Raw genomic sequence first — 17,931 nt, forward strand, 5'->3', positions numbered from 1 at the left:
AGCTAAATATTACCAATATTGCTAATTAGCTATTCGTAGCAAAAAAAGATCACTTTACTTTGCTTTCTTTTGAGTGGGTGTTATAAGAATAGATTGGGTACATCTTAAGGATCTTGAATCCCAATTTTGGGATGATTTTGGTAGAGTTTTGAGGTGGTTTGAATTGAAAATTCTAAGTAGAAGCTGAACATGAAAAAAATGATATGGGTATTACACTGTATATCATTTGCATATATATATATATATATATATATATAAAATGTATCAAATGTATATTTGTATCAAATGTATATCACATGTATATCCATGTATACATGTGTGTGAGATACAAGTTTGATACATCTGTCGTAGAAGAATTTTTTGAACCCGATTTTAACTACAAAGTTTGATACAAAATTAGTCCAAATCACCTCCAATCTTCCTAAACTTTGTGTATTGACTCATCTATATGTTTTTAATGAATTTCAATCATACCCATTGAAAAAGGTCATTGTTTTGCTTAGATTTTTGGAATATTGTGTGTGTGTATATATATATATATATATATATATATATATATATATATATATATATATATATATATATTTTATTACCTTATTTGCTACCTGATCCATGAAACATTCTTTGCATTTAATGATGCTAATCACGCTTAAAAATATGGAAGGAGATCTTTGCGTGTGATTCTTTGAGAGAAAGAACCTTATTTATTTGAGTTTTTAATTTTTATATGTGTTTGACTAGTCTTGGTAAGTTTATGATTAATGGCTAGAGGTTAGTAAGTTGAGACATATTTGGGACATTTCTGTAAGATTTGATTTTTTGTATATACTATATTATGAATTATTTTACCGGTCTTACTATGTTTTTTTTCTACAAATATATACATTCCCATGAATCGTATTCCTTCCAGCTGCTTGTTACCTTTTAAAATTTGTGATCAGCGCACATCAATAATATTATCTATTTCAATAAAATATATGAACAAATTACATATAGATAACGTCAAAAAGTAATTGAATAAAAAGTAACTTCAATAGTTGTTTAAACAACTTATTGAGTTGGTTTAAAAAACTTTGGTAGTTGTTTAAACAACTTAAGTAATAAGATTAGTGATGTGACTCCACGGTAGTTGAATGTAATTTACTTAAGTTAGTGGGTGTATCTGTAGCATTAGAAGTTAGTAACTACCTACATGTGGATTAACTTTTCAATGTTAGTTAGTGGTTAGATATTTGTATATATACACTGTAGTGTATAGAACATAACTATAATTCATTCTTCTCTTTACTGAATGAAAGAAGAAGCTATTGAGCTCGATTTCCTCTTCTCAATTCTATTTTTGTGTGTGTGAGTTTTATCATGCTATTAGAGCCACACATCCATTAGAGTGGTCTCTCCATTTCGATCTTCGAATTTTTCATCAAAATCTCACTAAAGACAACATCAATGGCAGTGGTTGTCAATGAACCGCCGGAAAAACTCAGTCATAATCTTCCTCTGTCAGAACAATTCTAGAGCAGTTTAATCTCTCTACAACTACGAGGACCGGAGAATTATTCCATTTAGAGCCGAGAAATAAAAATTGCGATCCTAGGTCGGAACAAGCTAGGGTTTATTGATGGAACATGCAAAAGGGAAATTACGGTACAAATCTTTGGGAGAGGTGCAAAGTTATCGTATTATCATTGATAATGAATTTCGTGTCACTGGAGTTGCTCAGTGGAATTGTTTACTCATCAAATACAACAATTGTCTGGAACAATCTAAAGGAATGATTTGACAAAATTGATTGTTCAAAGATCTTCCAGATTCACAAGAAAATTGCAACTATCAATCAAGGTATTGCATCGATCGTTTCGTATTTTGCAAAATTACGATTACTGTAGGCAGAGTTTGATAGCTTGGCACTAGCACCGGGTTGTGACTGTGCAAAATTGAATGAATCAATTGCATTTATGGAGAGATTGAAGCTATTATAGTTCCTCATAGGATTGAACGATTCATATGAACAAGCTCGTCGTTAGATATCGATGATGATACCAGTTCCTTCTATGAATAAGGCTTACTCAATGCTAATTGAGCGTGAGAATAAAAGAGCTATGAAAAATCATCCAGATTTGGCTAGGGGACGTGATCTAACTGCCTTAATGACAACTAGAGGCGGTGCTCCATTTAGACATAAAAGAGGCTATAATATGTACTGTTATTTTTGCAAGATGAAAGGCCACACTCGAGAAAACTGCTACAAGATTGTTGGCTATCCAACGGACTTCAAGCCTAAGAAGACAGGAGGATTCAACTCTGCTAATTCTGCCTCAGAAGAAGATGCTCAACCGCAACACCAAGGAAGAAGGATTATAGCTCAATCCAATGATAGGGCCACTACATCATCAGACTTCGGTATAGCACCAGCGTTTACTCAGGAACAATTCAACCAGATTTTGAAGATGCTGAATAAGAAAGGAGTGCCAGACACCTCAGCCAACAAGGCAGGTATGTCCTGTTGTATTGCTTGCATGGTAAGTGATACAGCTAGGTCTCATTGTTGGATTATAGATACTGGAGAAACAAATCATATGACCTCCATTTACAGTCTATTATCATATACAATGGAAGTGATGAAAAACAATAGTAAAATGGTAAATTTGCCTTATGGAACCAAGGTAGCAGCATCACGCATTAGAAGTTACAGAATAGGAGAAAATCAAGAAGTCAAAGATATGATGTATATTCCTGATTTCAAGTACAACTTGTTGTCCGTCTCTATTTTGACAAGGGAACTTAAATGTATGGTTGCCTTCTTTCCTAGCTTTTGTGTGTTCCAGGACCTCCACACTGGAAAAGTAAAGGGGATTGGTAGAGAAGCTGATGGACTCTACCTGTTGACTACTGCAAATCCTAGCATAAAATAAGAAGATAAGCCCACACAATCACTGGTTGCTAAATGGATCAGAACACATTGTAGCTTTGGCATAGGAGAATGGGACATACCTCATCAAAATTCATGAGACAACTATTGCACATTAGTGAAGAAGTATGTAGAAATGTAGTAAATAACTGTGATGTATTCCCTTTGGCAAAACAAGCAAAACTAACATTTCCTACTAACAACACTAGAGAAGAAAGTGTTTTTGATTTGCTGTATATGAATGTTTGGGGACCATTTAGAATGGAGACCTATGATGGTAATAAATACTTCTTATCAATAGTTAATGATCATTCAAGAGTGACCTCAATATAATTGTTGAAATTAAAGTCAGATGTAATAGTAGTAATCAAAGACTTTCTGTTAATGGCACATAATCAATTCAAAAATAAGGTAAAAATGATAAGAACTGACAATGGAATAGAATTTGTTAATTCTGAATGTGCTAGCTTATTCAGTAGTCTTGGCATCATACATCAAAGAGAATTTCCATACACATCACAACAGAATGGCACAGTAGAAATGAAGCACATGCATTTATTGGAAGTGGCTAAAGTAGTAAGGTTTCGGGGACATCCCTATTAAGTTTTGGGGTAAGTGCATATTGATGGCAATGTACTAAATTAACAGGATGCCAACCCAGTCCTTGCAGAAATATCACCTTTTGAGGTATTTCACAAAAGAAGTCATTCAATGGATCACATAAGAATTCCAGGATGTCTCTGTTATGCCACTTCATAAGATGTAGGAGACAAATTCTATCCCAGGGTACTGGCATGTGCCATGATGGAGTATTCAACAGTCCAAAAAGGGTTCCTATTATTTGATCTGACTAACAGAACTTTCTTTGTTAGCAGGAATGTAACCTTTAGAGAGAATATCTTTCCCTTCAAAGCTACAGGTGTTACAGGACTCCCTTATTTGCTCCCGGTTAATGGCCACATAATGAAGATATCACTATGCCAATTGCTTCTCAGAATGTTGAATCAGCAGCTCCTGAAGGATCAAATAATACTCAGGAAGTTGTACCCGATGACTCTTACAACAATGACGAATCATCACCTCTCTGCCAAGAAGATGAAATGGCAGACATGCCATATGCAGAACCTGCTATTAAGTTAGCATCTAAATATGTTGATTCTGCAGCTGAGATTGCAAATAAAGATGTATTCTAGGGACAAGACTCCACCACATGGCTAATAGATTATGTAGCTACACAAGCCTCTAGTTCATGTGTTTACTCACTAGAAAAATACCTGAGCTATTGAGGACTGTCATCCAAATACCAAGTACACATAGCAGCTATTTAGAAAGTGTTGAGCTTACTTGTTTCAATGAGGCATCACAGGATCCTAAATGGATTGATGTAATAAAGGCTGAGTTGTCTGCTCTGGAGGAGAACAAGACTTGGATTATTATGACTCTGCCACCAGGTATGAAAGCCATGGGATTACAAAATAAAGTACAAAGCAAATGGAAGACTTGAAAGATACAAGGCAAGGCTGGTAGCTAAAGGGTATAATCAGAAGTAGGGTCTTGACTACCAGGGGACTTCTGCTCTAGTTGCCAAGACGGTTACAGTAAGGGTGGTTCTTTCTATTGTAGCAGTTCAAGGCTGGCTCATCCATCATATAGATGTACACAATGACTTCCTATAGGGAGACATTTATGATGAAGTATACATGCATATTCCTCAAGGTTTTCACAACAAGGGGAGTCAGTCATGGTATGCAAGCTTGTTAAGTCCATTTATGGACTAAAAAAAGCATCAAGACAGTGGAATGTGAAACTTGTGGAGGCCCTAGTATAGTCAGGATTTGTACAAAGTCAACTATATCATTCTGTACTGATAAGGAAGATTGGACAAAGATAGCAGTGGTTCTTGTCTATATTGATGATCTACTAATCACAGGGAATGACACATACCTGGTCTTGGAGACAAAAGGCATTCTACAGCAAGTATTTAAGATAAAATATCTAGGAGAATTGAAGTTCTTCCTAGGAATAGAGTTTGCAAGATCCAACCAAGGAATTCTTATAAATAAAAGGAAGTATGCTTTGCAACTTATCTCAAAATCAGGTTTAGGAGGAGCCAAACCAGCATAGACTCCTCTAGAGTGCAATCAAAAGTTAACTAGCAAAGAACATGATAATCATATGGGAGACAAGGAATATGAACTCTTGGAAGATATTATCTCATATCAGAGGTTGATAGGGAAACTATTATACCTCACCATGACAAGGCCATGCATAAGCTTTGTTGTACAGACCTTGAATCAGTTCTTACAACAACCCAAGAAGTCTCACATGGAGGCAACACTGAGAATAGTGAGGTACATCAAAAGAGAACCAGGAATGGGTGTCCTATTGTCAAGAAAACCAGCAACACAATACAATGTCTACTGTGATGCTGATTAAGCCTCATGCCCAAACACTAGAAGATAATGACATGATATTTGGTAAAGTTTGGAGAGTCATTGATAACTTGGAAGTCAAAGAAGCACACAACAGTCTCCAAAAGTTCAGTAGGGGCAAAGTATATGAGCATGGCTTCTGTAGTATTAGAGGTTAATTGGCTAACCTTACTATACTCAGAACTTAGTGTCCATTTGACTTGCCAGTGACACTACTATGTGATAGCAAGGTAGAAATACTGATTGCTGAGAATCCAATTTACCACGAGAGAACAAAGCATATAGAAATCGACTGCCACTTCAGATGAGAGAAGGTCCAAAATAGAAGTGTAACACCAAGACATGTGCAATCAAGAGAGCAACAAGCAGATATCCTAACAAAAGGACTTAGAAGACCACAATACGAGTATTTGATTTCCAAGCTGGGGTTTCTTAACATCATTGCACCCTCCAGCTTGAGGGGGAGTAATGAGATTAGTTATGTGAGGTCAGGGTAGTTGAACGTAATTTACTTAAGTTAGTGGGTGTATCTGTAGTATTACAAGTTATTAACTACCTACATGTGGATTAGCTGTTAAATGTTAGTTAGTGGTTAGATATTTGTGTGTGTGTGTATATATATATATATATATATATATATATATATATATATATATATATAGTGTATAGAACAAAACTGTAATTCATTCTTCTCTTTACTGAATGAAAGAAGAAGTTGTTGAGCTTGATTACCTCTTCTTAATTCCATTTATGTGTGTGTGAGTTTTATCATTAAGCAACTTCAGTTGTTATTTAACCAAGTGGATGGGTTAGATGAGCACGTGGGTAGGGTGGGTAACTGTAGGTGTAACGACCCGGCCGGTCTTTTTGAGCACTTACATGTCGTTCATTAGTTTGAGGCCTTGAACAGCTTCACTTAAAATATTATGACTTGTACGTGTGGTCGGAATTGAATTTCGGAAAGTTCAGGATTGATTTGGAAAAAAAATTTTAATTTCGAAAGCTTTAAGTTGGAAGAATTGACTAAGGTTAGACTTGTGAGTAAATGACCTTGGAATAGGTATTTGAAGGTTCCAAACGGTTCGTATGATGATTTTGGACTTAGGAGCGTGTCCGGATGTTGATTTGGAGGTCCGTAGGTTATTTTGGCGACAATTGGTGAAAGTTGGAAATTGAATGATTTTTGGGATGTTTGACCGGGAGTGGACTTTTTGATATCGGGACCGGATTCTGATTCCGAAAGTCGGAGTAGGTCTGTAATGTTAATTATGACTTGTGTAAAAATTTGAGGTCAATCGAACTTGATTTGATAAGTTTCGGTGTCGAATGTAGAAGTTTGAAATTTTAAAGTTCATTACGCTTGAATCGATACACAATTCTTATTTTTAGCGTTATTTGATGTGATTTAAAGGCTCGACTAAGTCCGTATGATATTTTAGGACTGGTTGGTATATTTGATCGAGGTCCCGGGAGCCTCGAGTTGATTTCGTATGGTTAACGGATCAAAGGTTGAAGTTGTGAGATTGCTGAAGACTAGGATCTACTGGTGTAACCTCACCTGCGGAGCTTTGATCGCAGATGTGAGCTCGCAGGTGCGGGATGGATTGCGTAGATACAGAAGAATAGGCTGGGTGACTGTGAATCATAGATGCGGTAGGAATTCCGTATGTGCGGACTCGCACCTGCGCTTGTAGGGTCACAAAAGCAGAAGCAGGGGTGATGAGGCTGGTCCGCAGAAGTGGGTTCGTTCTCGCAGATGCGCTCCCGCAGAAGCGGTTGGGCGGCTTAGTGGCCTTCACAAATGCGAAGAGCGGACCGCAGATGCGGTGCCACAAGGTTGCTCGTGTGGCCGCAGAAGCGAAAGGACGCTGGGCTGTAAGGTTTTTATAAAAACGGAATTTGGCCCATTTTCTTTCATTTTTCACTTGGTTGGGGCGATTATGGAGAGCTTCAAGGGGAGAGTTTCATCAAGAAATACAAGGTAAGTGACTCTCGCCTATTACAAGTTAAATACATGGTTTGTATAAGGATTTAAACATGGAAATTAGTAGAAATTATGGGGGTTTTGGTAGAAAACCTAGAATTTGGTATTTTTGGAATTTGACCACGAAATTGGACATGGGATTTGGAATAAGTTATATATTGTAGTTCGTGGTGTTATGGGTAAAGTTTAAGTAGGGGCTGAGAATAGGAGCATGGCTTCTGTAGTATCAGAGGTTACTTGGCTAATAAGACTATACTCAGTACTTGGTGTCCATTTGACTTTGCCTGTGACACTACTATGTGATAGCTAGGCAGAAATTCAGATTGCTGAGAATCCAGTTCACCACGAGAGAACAAAGCATATAGAAATCGACTGTCACTTCAAAAGGGAGAAGGTTCAGAATAGAAGTGTAGCACCAAGACATGTGCAATCAAGAGAGCAACAGGCACATATCCTAACAAAAGGACTTAACAAACCACAACACAAGTATTTGGTTTCCAAGTTGGGGTTGCTTAACATCTTTGCACCCTCCAGCTTGAGGGGGAGTAATGAGATTAGTGATGTGAGGTCCGGGTAGTTGAACATAATTTACTTAAGTTAGTGGGTGTATCTATAGCATTAGAAGTTAGTAACTACCTACATGTGGCATAACTGTTAAATGTTAGTTAGTGGTTATATATATATATATATATATATATATATATATATATATATATATATATATATTGTAGTGCATAGAACAGAACTATAATTCATTCTTCTCTTTGCTGAATTTAAGAAGAAGTTGTTGAGCTCGATTTCCTCTTCTCAATTCCATTTTTGTATGTGTGAGTTTTATCATTAAGCAACGTCAGTTGTTATTTAAGCAAGTGGATGTGTTAGATGAGCACGTGGGTAGGGTGGGTAATTGTAGGTGTAATGACCCAGTCGGTGTTTTTGAGTTCTAGCACGTCATTTGGCAGTTTGAGGCTTTGAATAGTTTCAATTCAGGTATTATGACTTGTAAGTGTGGTCGGAATTGAATTTCGGATAATTCGGGATTGATATGGAAAGAAAATTTTAATTTCGAAAGCTTTAAGTTGGAAGAATTAGCTAAGGTTTGACTTTTGAGTAAATGACCTAGGAATCGGTATTTGAAGGTTCCAATGTGTTTTTATGATGATTTTGGTCTTAGTAGCATGCCCAGATGTTGACTTGGAGGTCCGTAGGTTATTTTGGCATCAATTGGCGAAAGTTGGAAATTGGATGATTTTTGGAAAGTTTGACCGGGAGTAGACTTTTTGATATCGGGGTCGGATTCTGATTCTGAAAGTGGGAGTAGGTCTATAATGTCAATTATTACTTGTGTGCAAAATTTGAGGTCAATCGGACTTGATTTGATAGGTTTCAGCGTGGAATGTAGAAGTTTAAAGTTTTAAAGTTCATCATGCTTGAATCGATACGCAATTCGTATTTTTAGCATTGTTTGATGTGATTTAAAGGCTCGACTAAGTCCGTATGATATTTTGGGACTAGTTGGTATATTTGGTCGAGTTCTCGGGGGCCTCGAGTTGATTCCGGATGGTTAACGGGTCAAAGGTTGAAGTTGTGAGATTGTTGAAGATTGGACTTTGCTGGTGTAACTGCACCTGCGGAGCTTTGATCGCAGGTGCGGGATGGGTTGCGCGGATGCAGAGGAATGGACTGTGGGACTGCGGACTCGCACCTGCGCTTGTAGGGCCACAGAAGCGGAAGCAGGGGTGATGAGGCTGGTCCGTAGAAGCGGGTTTGTGCAAATGCGCTCCTGCAGAAGCGTGGACCTGATCGCAGAAGCGGTTCGGCGGCTTAGTGGCCTCCGCAAATGCGGTGCCGCAGAAGTGACTCATCTGGCCGCAGAACCAAAAGGACGTTGGGCAATAAGGTTTTTATTAAAAAAAAAGTGATTTGGCCCATATTTTTTCATTTTTCACTTGGTTGGGGCTATTTTGGAGAGCTTTAAGGGGAGATTTTCATCTAGGAACACAAGGTAAGTGACTCCCACCTACTACAAGTTAAATACATAATTTTTATAAGGATTTAAACATGGATATTAGTAGAAATTATGGGATTTTTGATAGAAAACCTAGAATTTGATATTTTTAGAATTTGACCACGAAATTGGACATGGGATTTGGAGTAGGTTATATATTTTAGTTCGTGGTGTTATGGGTAAAGTTTACATTCGAAAATTTTCGGAATTCGGGCACGTGGGCCCGAGGGTTGATTTTTATAGGCTTTTCGAACGGAGTTGTTTATAGGATTTTTATAGGCTTTTTGAACTCGCGCTCAAAGCAGGCCGGATTCCAATCCACCTCGAGAAATCACCCCCAGAACAGAGTCCGCCATAGTGAAATCAAACGAGCAAAAATCGGAGACTACTCTCGAAATTATAAATTGCTCGAGGAACTCACAAAACGAGTCGAATCCAACGACAAGAGAATGGAAACATACAATGCCAGGGTCGATCAAATCCCTGGGGCTCCACCAATGATAAAAGGGATTAATTCGAAAAAATTCATACAAAATCCTTATCCCTCGAGTGCGGCACCGAACCAATCCCCAAAAAATTCCATATGCCCGAAATTCCCAAATATAACGGAACGACCGATCCTAACTAACATGTCACCTCTTACACATGTGCCATCAAAGGTAACGATTTGGAAGATGATGAGATCGAATCCGTGTTGTTGAAAAAGTTCAGAGAGACCCTATCGAAGGGATCGATGATCTGGTATCATAATTTACCACCAAATTCCATCGATTCTTTTACCATGTTAGCAGATTCGTTCGCAAAGGCACATACTGGTGCCATAAAAGTTACAACAAGGAAATCAAACCTCTTCAAAGTAAAGCAAAGGGAGAATGAAATGCTGAGAGAATTTTTTATCACGATTTCAAATGGAACGCATGAAATTACCACCAGTCACAGACGATTGGGCCGTACAAGCTTTCACCCAAGGGTTGAACGAGTTGAGTTCGACAGCTACTAAAAAACAAAAGCAGACCGATATCGACCGTACGTCACAGATCGGGTGAACAACGGTTCAACACACAATACAGTTCGGAACAATCGAAGGATTGAATCGAGGGCAAAATTCTCGGGGACTTATGAGTAAGAGCGACTTCGATAAATATGTCGATCCTATAGAAGCACCTCGATTATCGGAATATAACTTCAGCGTTGGTGCTTCCGCTATCGGGTCGGCCATCGGACGCATCAAAGACACTAAATGGCCTTGACCCATGCAGACCGATCCTGCCCAAAGAAATTCCAATCAAACGTGCGAATATCATGGTACCCATGGTCACAGAACAGAAGATTGCAAGCAACTAAGAGAGGAAATAGCCTGCTTATTTAACAAGGGGCACCTTCGGGAATTTTTGAGTGATAAGGTGAAGAACCATTTTAAAAATAGGGATTTCAGCAAGCAAAACGAGCAAGAAAAATTGCAGCAAGTCATTCACATGATCATCGGCGACATCGATACCCCTCAGGGACCAGTGCTTAAATGCACTAAAACATCAATTGTGAGGGAAAATCGATCTCGGACTCAAGGGTACGCACCCATGGGGACTTTGTCCTTCGATGACAAAGATGCAGAAGGGGTTATCCAACCTCATAACGACGCACTAGTAATATCTGTACTTATGAATAAAACTAAAATTAAGCGTGTGTTAATCGATCCAGGTAGCTCGGCCAACATCATACGATTGAAGGTAGTAGAGTAGCTCGGCCTACAGGATCAGATCGTACCTGCAACTATGGTTCTAAAGGATTCAATATGGCCTATGAAACCACAAAAGGTGAGATAATCCTACCAATAAACTTGGCCGGAACCATCCAGGAAACCAAGTTTCACGTGATCGAAGGCGATATGAGATACAACGCCCTTTTCAGAAGGCCATGGATCCACAACATGAGAGTTGTACCTTCGACCCTACACCAGGCCCTCAAATTCTCGACATTGAGGGGTGTCAAAACGGTGTATGGAGAACAACCAGCCACAAAGGAAATGTTCGCCGTCGAGGAAGCTAAACTAATGTCCTCACCTTTGCCGATAAAAGGATCGGGCTCGGAAGGAGAACGGGACACCAAATAGCAATCACAGCCATCGGCTTCGACCCAGCCAGATAACCAGAAGATCGAAGTGGATGATGATCAAAGGGTCCCTCGATCTTTCATGATTCCCGATGACTCCGACGCCACCAAATCAACAATCGAGGAACTAGAGCATGTCACATTAATTGAGCATTGGCCCGAGCGAAAGGTATACTTGGTAATGGGGTTGAGCCCCGAACTCAGGAAGAAACTCGTTCAATTTCTTATCGATAACATCGATTGTTTTGCCTGGTCCCATTTAGATATAACAGGGATCCCGCCGGACATAACAATGCATCGGCTAAGTTTGGACCCCAGGTTCAGACCGGTGAAGCAAAAGAGAAGACCCCAGTCTGAGGGAAAGCACGCATTTATAAAGGATGAGGTAACCAAGCTTCTCAAAGTAGGGTCCATTCGGGAGGTGAAATATCCTGAATGGTTAGCCAACATAGTTGTAGTGCCTAAAAAAGGGAACAAACTTAGAATGTGTGTGGACTATAAGGATTTGAACAAAGCATGCCCCAACGATTCCTTTTCGCTGTCCAATATCGATCGCATGATCGATGCCACGGCCGGCCACAAGATCCTCACTTTTCTCGATGCCTATTCCGGGTATAATCAAATCCATATAAATCCGGAGGACCAGGAAAAAACTAAATATGTCACCAGATATGGAACGTATTGTTATAATGTGATGCCCTTCGGGCTAAAGAATGCAGGGGCTACTTACCAACGCCTAGTAAATAAAATGTTCGAATAACAAATAGGAAAATCAATGGAAGTTTATATTGATAACATGCTAGTTAAATCCCTGCGCGCAGAGGACCATTTGACCCATATGCAGGAAATGTTCAAAATTTTGAGGAAATACAACATGAAGCTCAACCCCAAAAAATGTGCTTACAGAGTCGGTTCGGGCAAGTTCCTCGGCTTTATGGTGTCACATCGGGGAATAGAGATTAACCTCGATAAAATCAAGGCTATCGAAGACATCGTCGTTGTGGACAGCGTGAAATCCGTACGAAAGCTAACGGTTCGGATTGCAGCCTTAGGCCGGTTCATTTCAAGATCATCTGATCGAAGTCACAAATTTTTCTCTCTACTCAAAAAGAAGAAAGATTTTGCTTGGACTCCGGAGTGCCAACAAGCGTTAGAGGAACTGAAACGATATCTAACGAGCCCACCACTACTTCACACTCCCAAAACAGACGAAAAACTTTGTTTGTACTTGGCAGTATTGGAAGTCGCCGTACGCGGTGTCCTAGTTCGAGAAGAGCAAGGTACGCAATTCCCCGTTTATTATATGAGTCGAACCTTAGGAGAAGCGGAAACTAGATATCCGCTCCTAGAAAATTGGCACTTGCACTGATAAATGCCTCTAGAAATTTAAGGCCATACTTTCAATGTCATCCCATATGCGTATTAACCACTTACCCGCTTCGTAATATTTTGCACAAACCCGAGTTATCAGGCCGACTGGCCAAATGGGCCGTCGAACTCAGTGGGTATGATATCGAATATCAACCCCGTACGGCCATCAAGTCTCAAATTTTAGCAGACTTCGTGGCCGATTGCACGCCAACCCTCGTACCCGAAGTCGAAAAAGAACTCCTGTTGAAATTAGGTACATCATCGGGGCTATGGATCCTTTTTACGGATGGGACTTCGAACATGAAAGGGTCCGGGCTGGGCATAGTTTTGAAACCACCCACGGGTAACACTATTAGGCAATCTATTAAAACTATCAGGTTGATTAACAACGAGGCTGAGTATGAAGCCATAATTGCAGGTCTCGAGCTAGCTAGAAACTTGGGAGCAAAATTCATTGAAGCTAATTGTGACTCTTTGCTGGTGGTGAGTCAAGTAAACAAAACCTTCGAAGTTCGAGAAGGTAAAATGCAAAGGTATTTAGATAAACTGCTTGTCACTTTGCACCATTTCAAACAATGGACTTTACGGCATGTTCCACGAGAATAGAATAATGAGGCCGATGCGCTTGTGAATTTGGGATCGTCGGTCGAGGTAGATGACTTGGGTTCGGGAATGTTGTTCAACTTTCAAGATCGGTAATCGAAGAAGGTCACCCCGAGATAAATTCTACAAGCTTAACCTGGGATTGGAGAAACAAATATATTGAATACTTAAAAAGCGGAAAGCTCCCATCGGACCCTAAAGATTCGAGGACCCTACGGACTAAAGCTGCTCGATTCACGTTGGCTTCTGACGGAACGTTGTACCGAAGAACATTCGATGGACCGTTGGCAGTATGCTTGGGTTCGGGAAATACCGATTACATCCTACGGGAAGTGCACGAGGGCACTTGCGGGAATCACTCCAGGGCCGATACATTAGTTCGAAAAATAATTAGAGCAGGGTATTATTGGATTGATATGGGCAAAGATGCGAAGGAATTTGTTTGTAAATGTGACAAATGTCAAAGGTTTGCACCAATGATCCATCAACCCGGAGAGCAACTCTACTCAGTCCTATCCCCATGGTCGTTCATGAAATGGGGAATGGATATCGTCGGCCCCCTGCCATTGACCCCAGGTAAAGCCAAATTTATTTTATTTATGATTGACTATTTCTTTAAATGGGTTGAAGCGCAGGCGTTCGAGAAAATAAGAGAGAAAGAAGTTATAGATTTTATTTGGGATAATATCATATGCCGATTTGGGATACCCGCCGAAATAGTATGTGATAATGGAAAACAATTCGTTGGCAGCAAAGTAACAAAATTCCTTGAAGACCACAAAATAAGAAGGATACTATCCATGCCATACCACCCCAGCGGTAATGGACAGGCCGAATCAACGAACAAAACTGTCATTCAAAACCTAAAGAAGAGGTTAAACGACGCTAAAGGAAAATGGAGAGAAATCCTGCCCGAAGTCCTTTGGGCATATCGGACGACGTCAAAATCCGGTACGGGCGACCCCATTCTCCTTAGTATATGGGTCTGAAGCATTGATACTAGTCGAAGTTGGTGAACCCAGTGCCAGATTTCGATTCGGGATGGAAGAATCAAATAACGAGGCTATGAATACTAGCCTTGAACAATCAGACGAAAGACGAGAAGCTGCTCTCGTCCAATTGGCCGCCCAAAAGCAGCAAATCGAAAGATATTATCATCGAAGAACCAAGCTCCGCCATTTCAAGCCCGGGGACTTAGTGTTAAGAAAAGTTACCATCAATACCCGAAATTCGAACGAAGGAAAACTAGGACCGAATTGGGAAGGACCATATCAGGTGCTCGAGAACATCGGAAAGGGATTATACAGGCTCGGCATTATAAACGACAAACAACTATCAAGCAACTGGAATGTATCACATCTAAAATGGTACTACTGCTAAGGTACGACCTTTCCATATTCATTTACATTTCAAAACTGACCCCTGCAGAAGTCCGAAAGAGGACTAAGATGGATCTTTCGCTTGAAAGCACGCATTGCACTCTTTTTTCCTTAGACCGGTTTTATCCCAAATGGGTTTTTCGGCAAGGTTTTTAATGAGGCAACCATTGATCGTGCTGCACCTACAACAATATCCGAGGCCTCTTTAAAATCGACCTCGAATACTGAGGGGGCATTAGGCCCTCAAATAGATCGAGTTCAGATGCAAGAAAGTTATTTCACAACAACAGGGTTCCAATAGGAAAAATTGTTAGAGCCAAATGGTCGAAACGAACCATGCTCATGTAGATTTGCCCGAACCCAGGCGCGAAACATGAACACATGTGTAATAATGTGTGAGAAATGTTCTCCTCTTTATCGGTATCTTATATCCAAGGAAAATTCGTCTATTTTGAGATTTATTATGCAAACATAATCAAGTTAAATTCGACCATTATGCCTACGGTCTACATTGCATTGAGTTTAAATCATTCACTCGACTGCTAAGCCTACAGGCTACTTCGATCGTTATGCCTACAGGCTACATTGCATCGAGTTAGAATCATTCACTAGACTGCTAAGCCTACGAGTTACTTCGACCGTTATGCCTACGGGCTACATTGCATCGAGTTCGAATCATTCACTCGACTGCTAATCCTACGGGCTACTTTGACCGTTATGCCTACGAGCTATATTGCATCGAGTTCGAGCAAGCACTCACTCGACCACTAAGCCTACGGGCTACTTCGACCATTACGCCTACGGGCTGCATTGCATCGAGTTCGAATCATTCACTCGACGACTAAAGCCTATGGGCTACTTTTATTTCGAGTTCGAGCAATCACTCACTCGACCATCATGCCCACGGGCAACATTACTTCGAGTTCGAATCATTCACTCGACGACTAAAGCCTACGGGCTACTTTTATTTCGAGTTCGAGCAATCACTCACTCGACCATCACGCCCATGGGCTACATTAATTCTAGTTCCTGATCACCCTCAGGGGCATTTGCTTCTCTGTCAGGATCATCCCCATACTCGGATCCGCTTTTGCTACCGTCATCGTCATCAGAAGCCAAGGATTTAGCTTCAGCTTCGATCTCTTTAGCTTTTTTTATTTCTTCAGTAAGGTCGAAACCCCGAACATGTATCTCCTCGAGGGTCTCCCTCCGAGACCTACATTTGGAAAGTTCGGCAATCTAATATGCTCGGGTGTCAGCAGTATCCGCCGCCTCTCGTGCCTCCATCTAAGCAGCCTCGACATCAGCCCGATACACGGCAATGGACTTATCCGCCAAGATTTTCGACGACTCAACCTCGGCCTTGGCCTCAGCAAGCTGGGCTTCAAGCTCCTCGATCCTTTTAGCTTGAGCCGAACTCTTTTGCTTAACGTTTCGAAGCTGGACATCGGCCGATAATAAGTTGGTCAAAATGGTCTCTTTTTCCGCAGCCAGGCGATCGATAGTCTCCTTCCACCGATTACATTTGGCTTTAATTTGATCGACTTCTTCTCGAAGTGACCCGATCATTTCAACCTTTTGCTGCAGCTGAGAGAACGAAGGGTTAACTTACACAGTCGAGTCAAACCCATACTTTAACAGAATGAGGCTCGCCTTCTTATCAAGTTCTACCTCTTCTTCACGAGCCTTAGCCAAATCCGCTTGGAGGTCCTTTATAGCCGTGTCCTTTTGGCTGCAAAGAAGCCGCAAGGCGTCTCTCTCCCCCGAGACCTTCTGAAGCTCGACCTCAAACTGGCTAAGGTCGACCCGAAATCTACTAATGGTCTGCAGAGTACGGAAAGAACACGAGTCAAATTCGAAAAAGAACAAAGAAACCAAGTATAGTTAAATCATTACCCGAGTAATGAAACGTTGGGCCTCTTCCAGTAGAAGAGAAGCATCCCCGATATCGGAAGCATCACAGACTCCGATAAAGCAATCCCGAAAGGGATCCCTTGCAGTAGAGCCTCCGCCCATATCGGGGGTCTTCAATTCTCGAGCTTTCTTTAACGCCTCCTCAGAAAAGGTGGGAAGAGAAGGTGAATAACCCACTGTCATAGTCCCAAGTGAATCACTTGGGGCATTCCGATCAAGACTCGGGATCCCGGAGTCAACCCTGACCGGTACAGCTGCTATCGGTTCAGGAGCTTTGGTGACCTCGATAGCTCTGGCAGATCGGGACACCAAAGCCAAGGCACCTCCTTCTTTCTCTTCTTCTTCTTCGTCTTCTTCTTCTTCTCTCAATCATTGGACCGAGTCAATCGAAAGGGCAATTGCCTTCCTCTTCACCCTTCGAGTTTCGGGCTTGGGGCCCTCTGATCGAGAGGCAACTTTGCGCTTCTTGTCTTTCTCCGGTTTTGGGACAGGGGACTTGGTTTCTTCTTCACCGCTCGAAGGCCTCAAAACGGCATCCTTGGCTATGCCTGCATGAAAGAAAATCGGTAACGAATGGAGCACAAAGAGCGCTTCGAAGGAAACGAGAAGTAAAAACTTGCCATGGTTCTTGGCTTCCCATCTGCCTTTAGCCAAATGGGTGATGACACTCTCTTCGGGGGATGAAATTTGCAACACAACCTCGGAACCCCAGTTGCAGTCTTTTCTAATGGCCTCGAGATGATCCTCCATTATAAAGCACATATACATCGACACGTGCTCGCATCGACCCAGGACGGATGAAGGATTCTCAACCTTAAAATCGATCTTTAGAGTACACGGACCGGGAATGTAGTCATAAGTGGACAACTCCACCGGTGCCTTGTCGCCGGACGGCCGTGAAGAAGAAGCTTTCTCCTTTTGAGGCACACTTTTCGAAGTCTTGGCCATTAATATGGGGGGAAGAAAGACAAAGAAAAGTGAAAAATTGACGACACCAAAACTCTGGTAGGAACAAGAAAGGAAGAAAAATGAGAAAATTTGGGGTAGTGAACGCGGGAAAGAAGTAAATGATAGATGGAAGAGCCATTTATAAGCTCGCATCGTGACGGTTCAATATCACAGGTGGTCACAGTTGCTAGCTTTGTTTTATAAGTTCTGTTTTTACCTCGAGGTAAAGATATAATTTTTATGGTCACAGTTGCTAGCTTTGCTATGTAGAGCAC

General features: G+C 40.9%; 1 protein-coding gene across 1 annotated transcript; it reads right to left on the reverse strand.

Moving 5' to 3' along the window:
- Positions 1-15,805: 15,805 nt before the first annotated feature.
- LOC138898533 (uncharacterized) lies at positions 15,806-16,891 on the reverse strand. The gene is made up of 4 exons (XM_070184608.1): positions 16,691-16,891; positions 16,466-16,618; positions 16,110-16,381; positions 15,806-16,010 (listed from the first exon to the last, which is right to left on the reverse strand). The coding sequence occupies exons 1-4, from the start codon at positions 16,889-16,891 to the stop codon at positions 15,806-15,808; spliced, it is 831 nt and encodes a 276-aa protein (XP_070040709.1).
- Between the last annotated feature and the right edge of the window lie 1,040 nt (positions 16,892-17,931).

This window comes from Nicotiana tomentosiformis, chromosome 9 (assembly GCF_000390325.3).
Source record: "Nicotiana tomentosiformis chromosome 9, ASM39032v3, whole genome shotgun sequence".
Taxonomy (NCBI): Eukaryota; Viridiplantae; Streptophyta; class Magnoliopsida; order Solanales; family Solanaceae; genus Nicotiana; species Nicotiana tomentosiformis.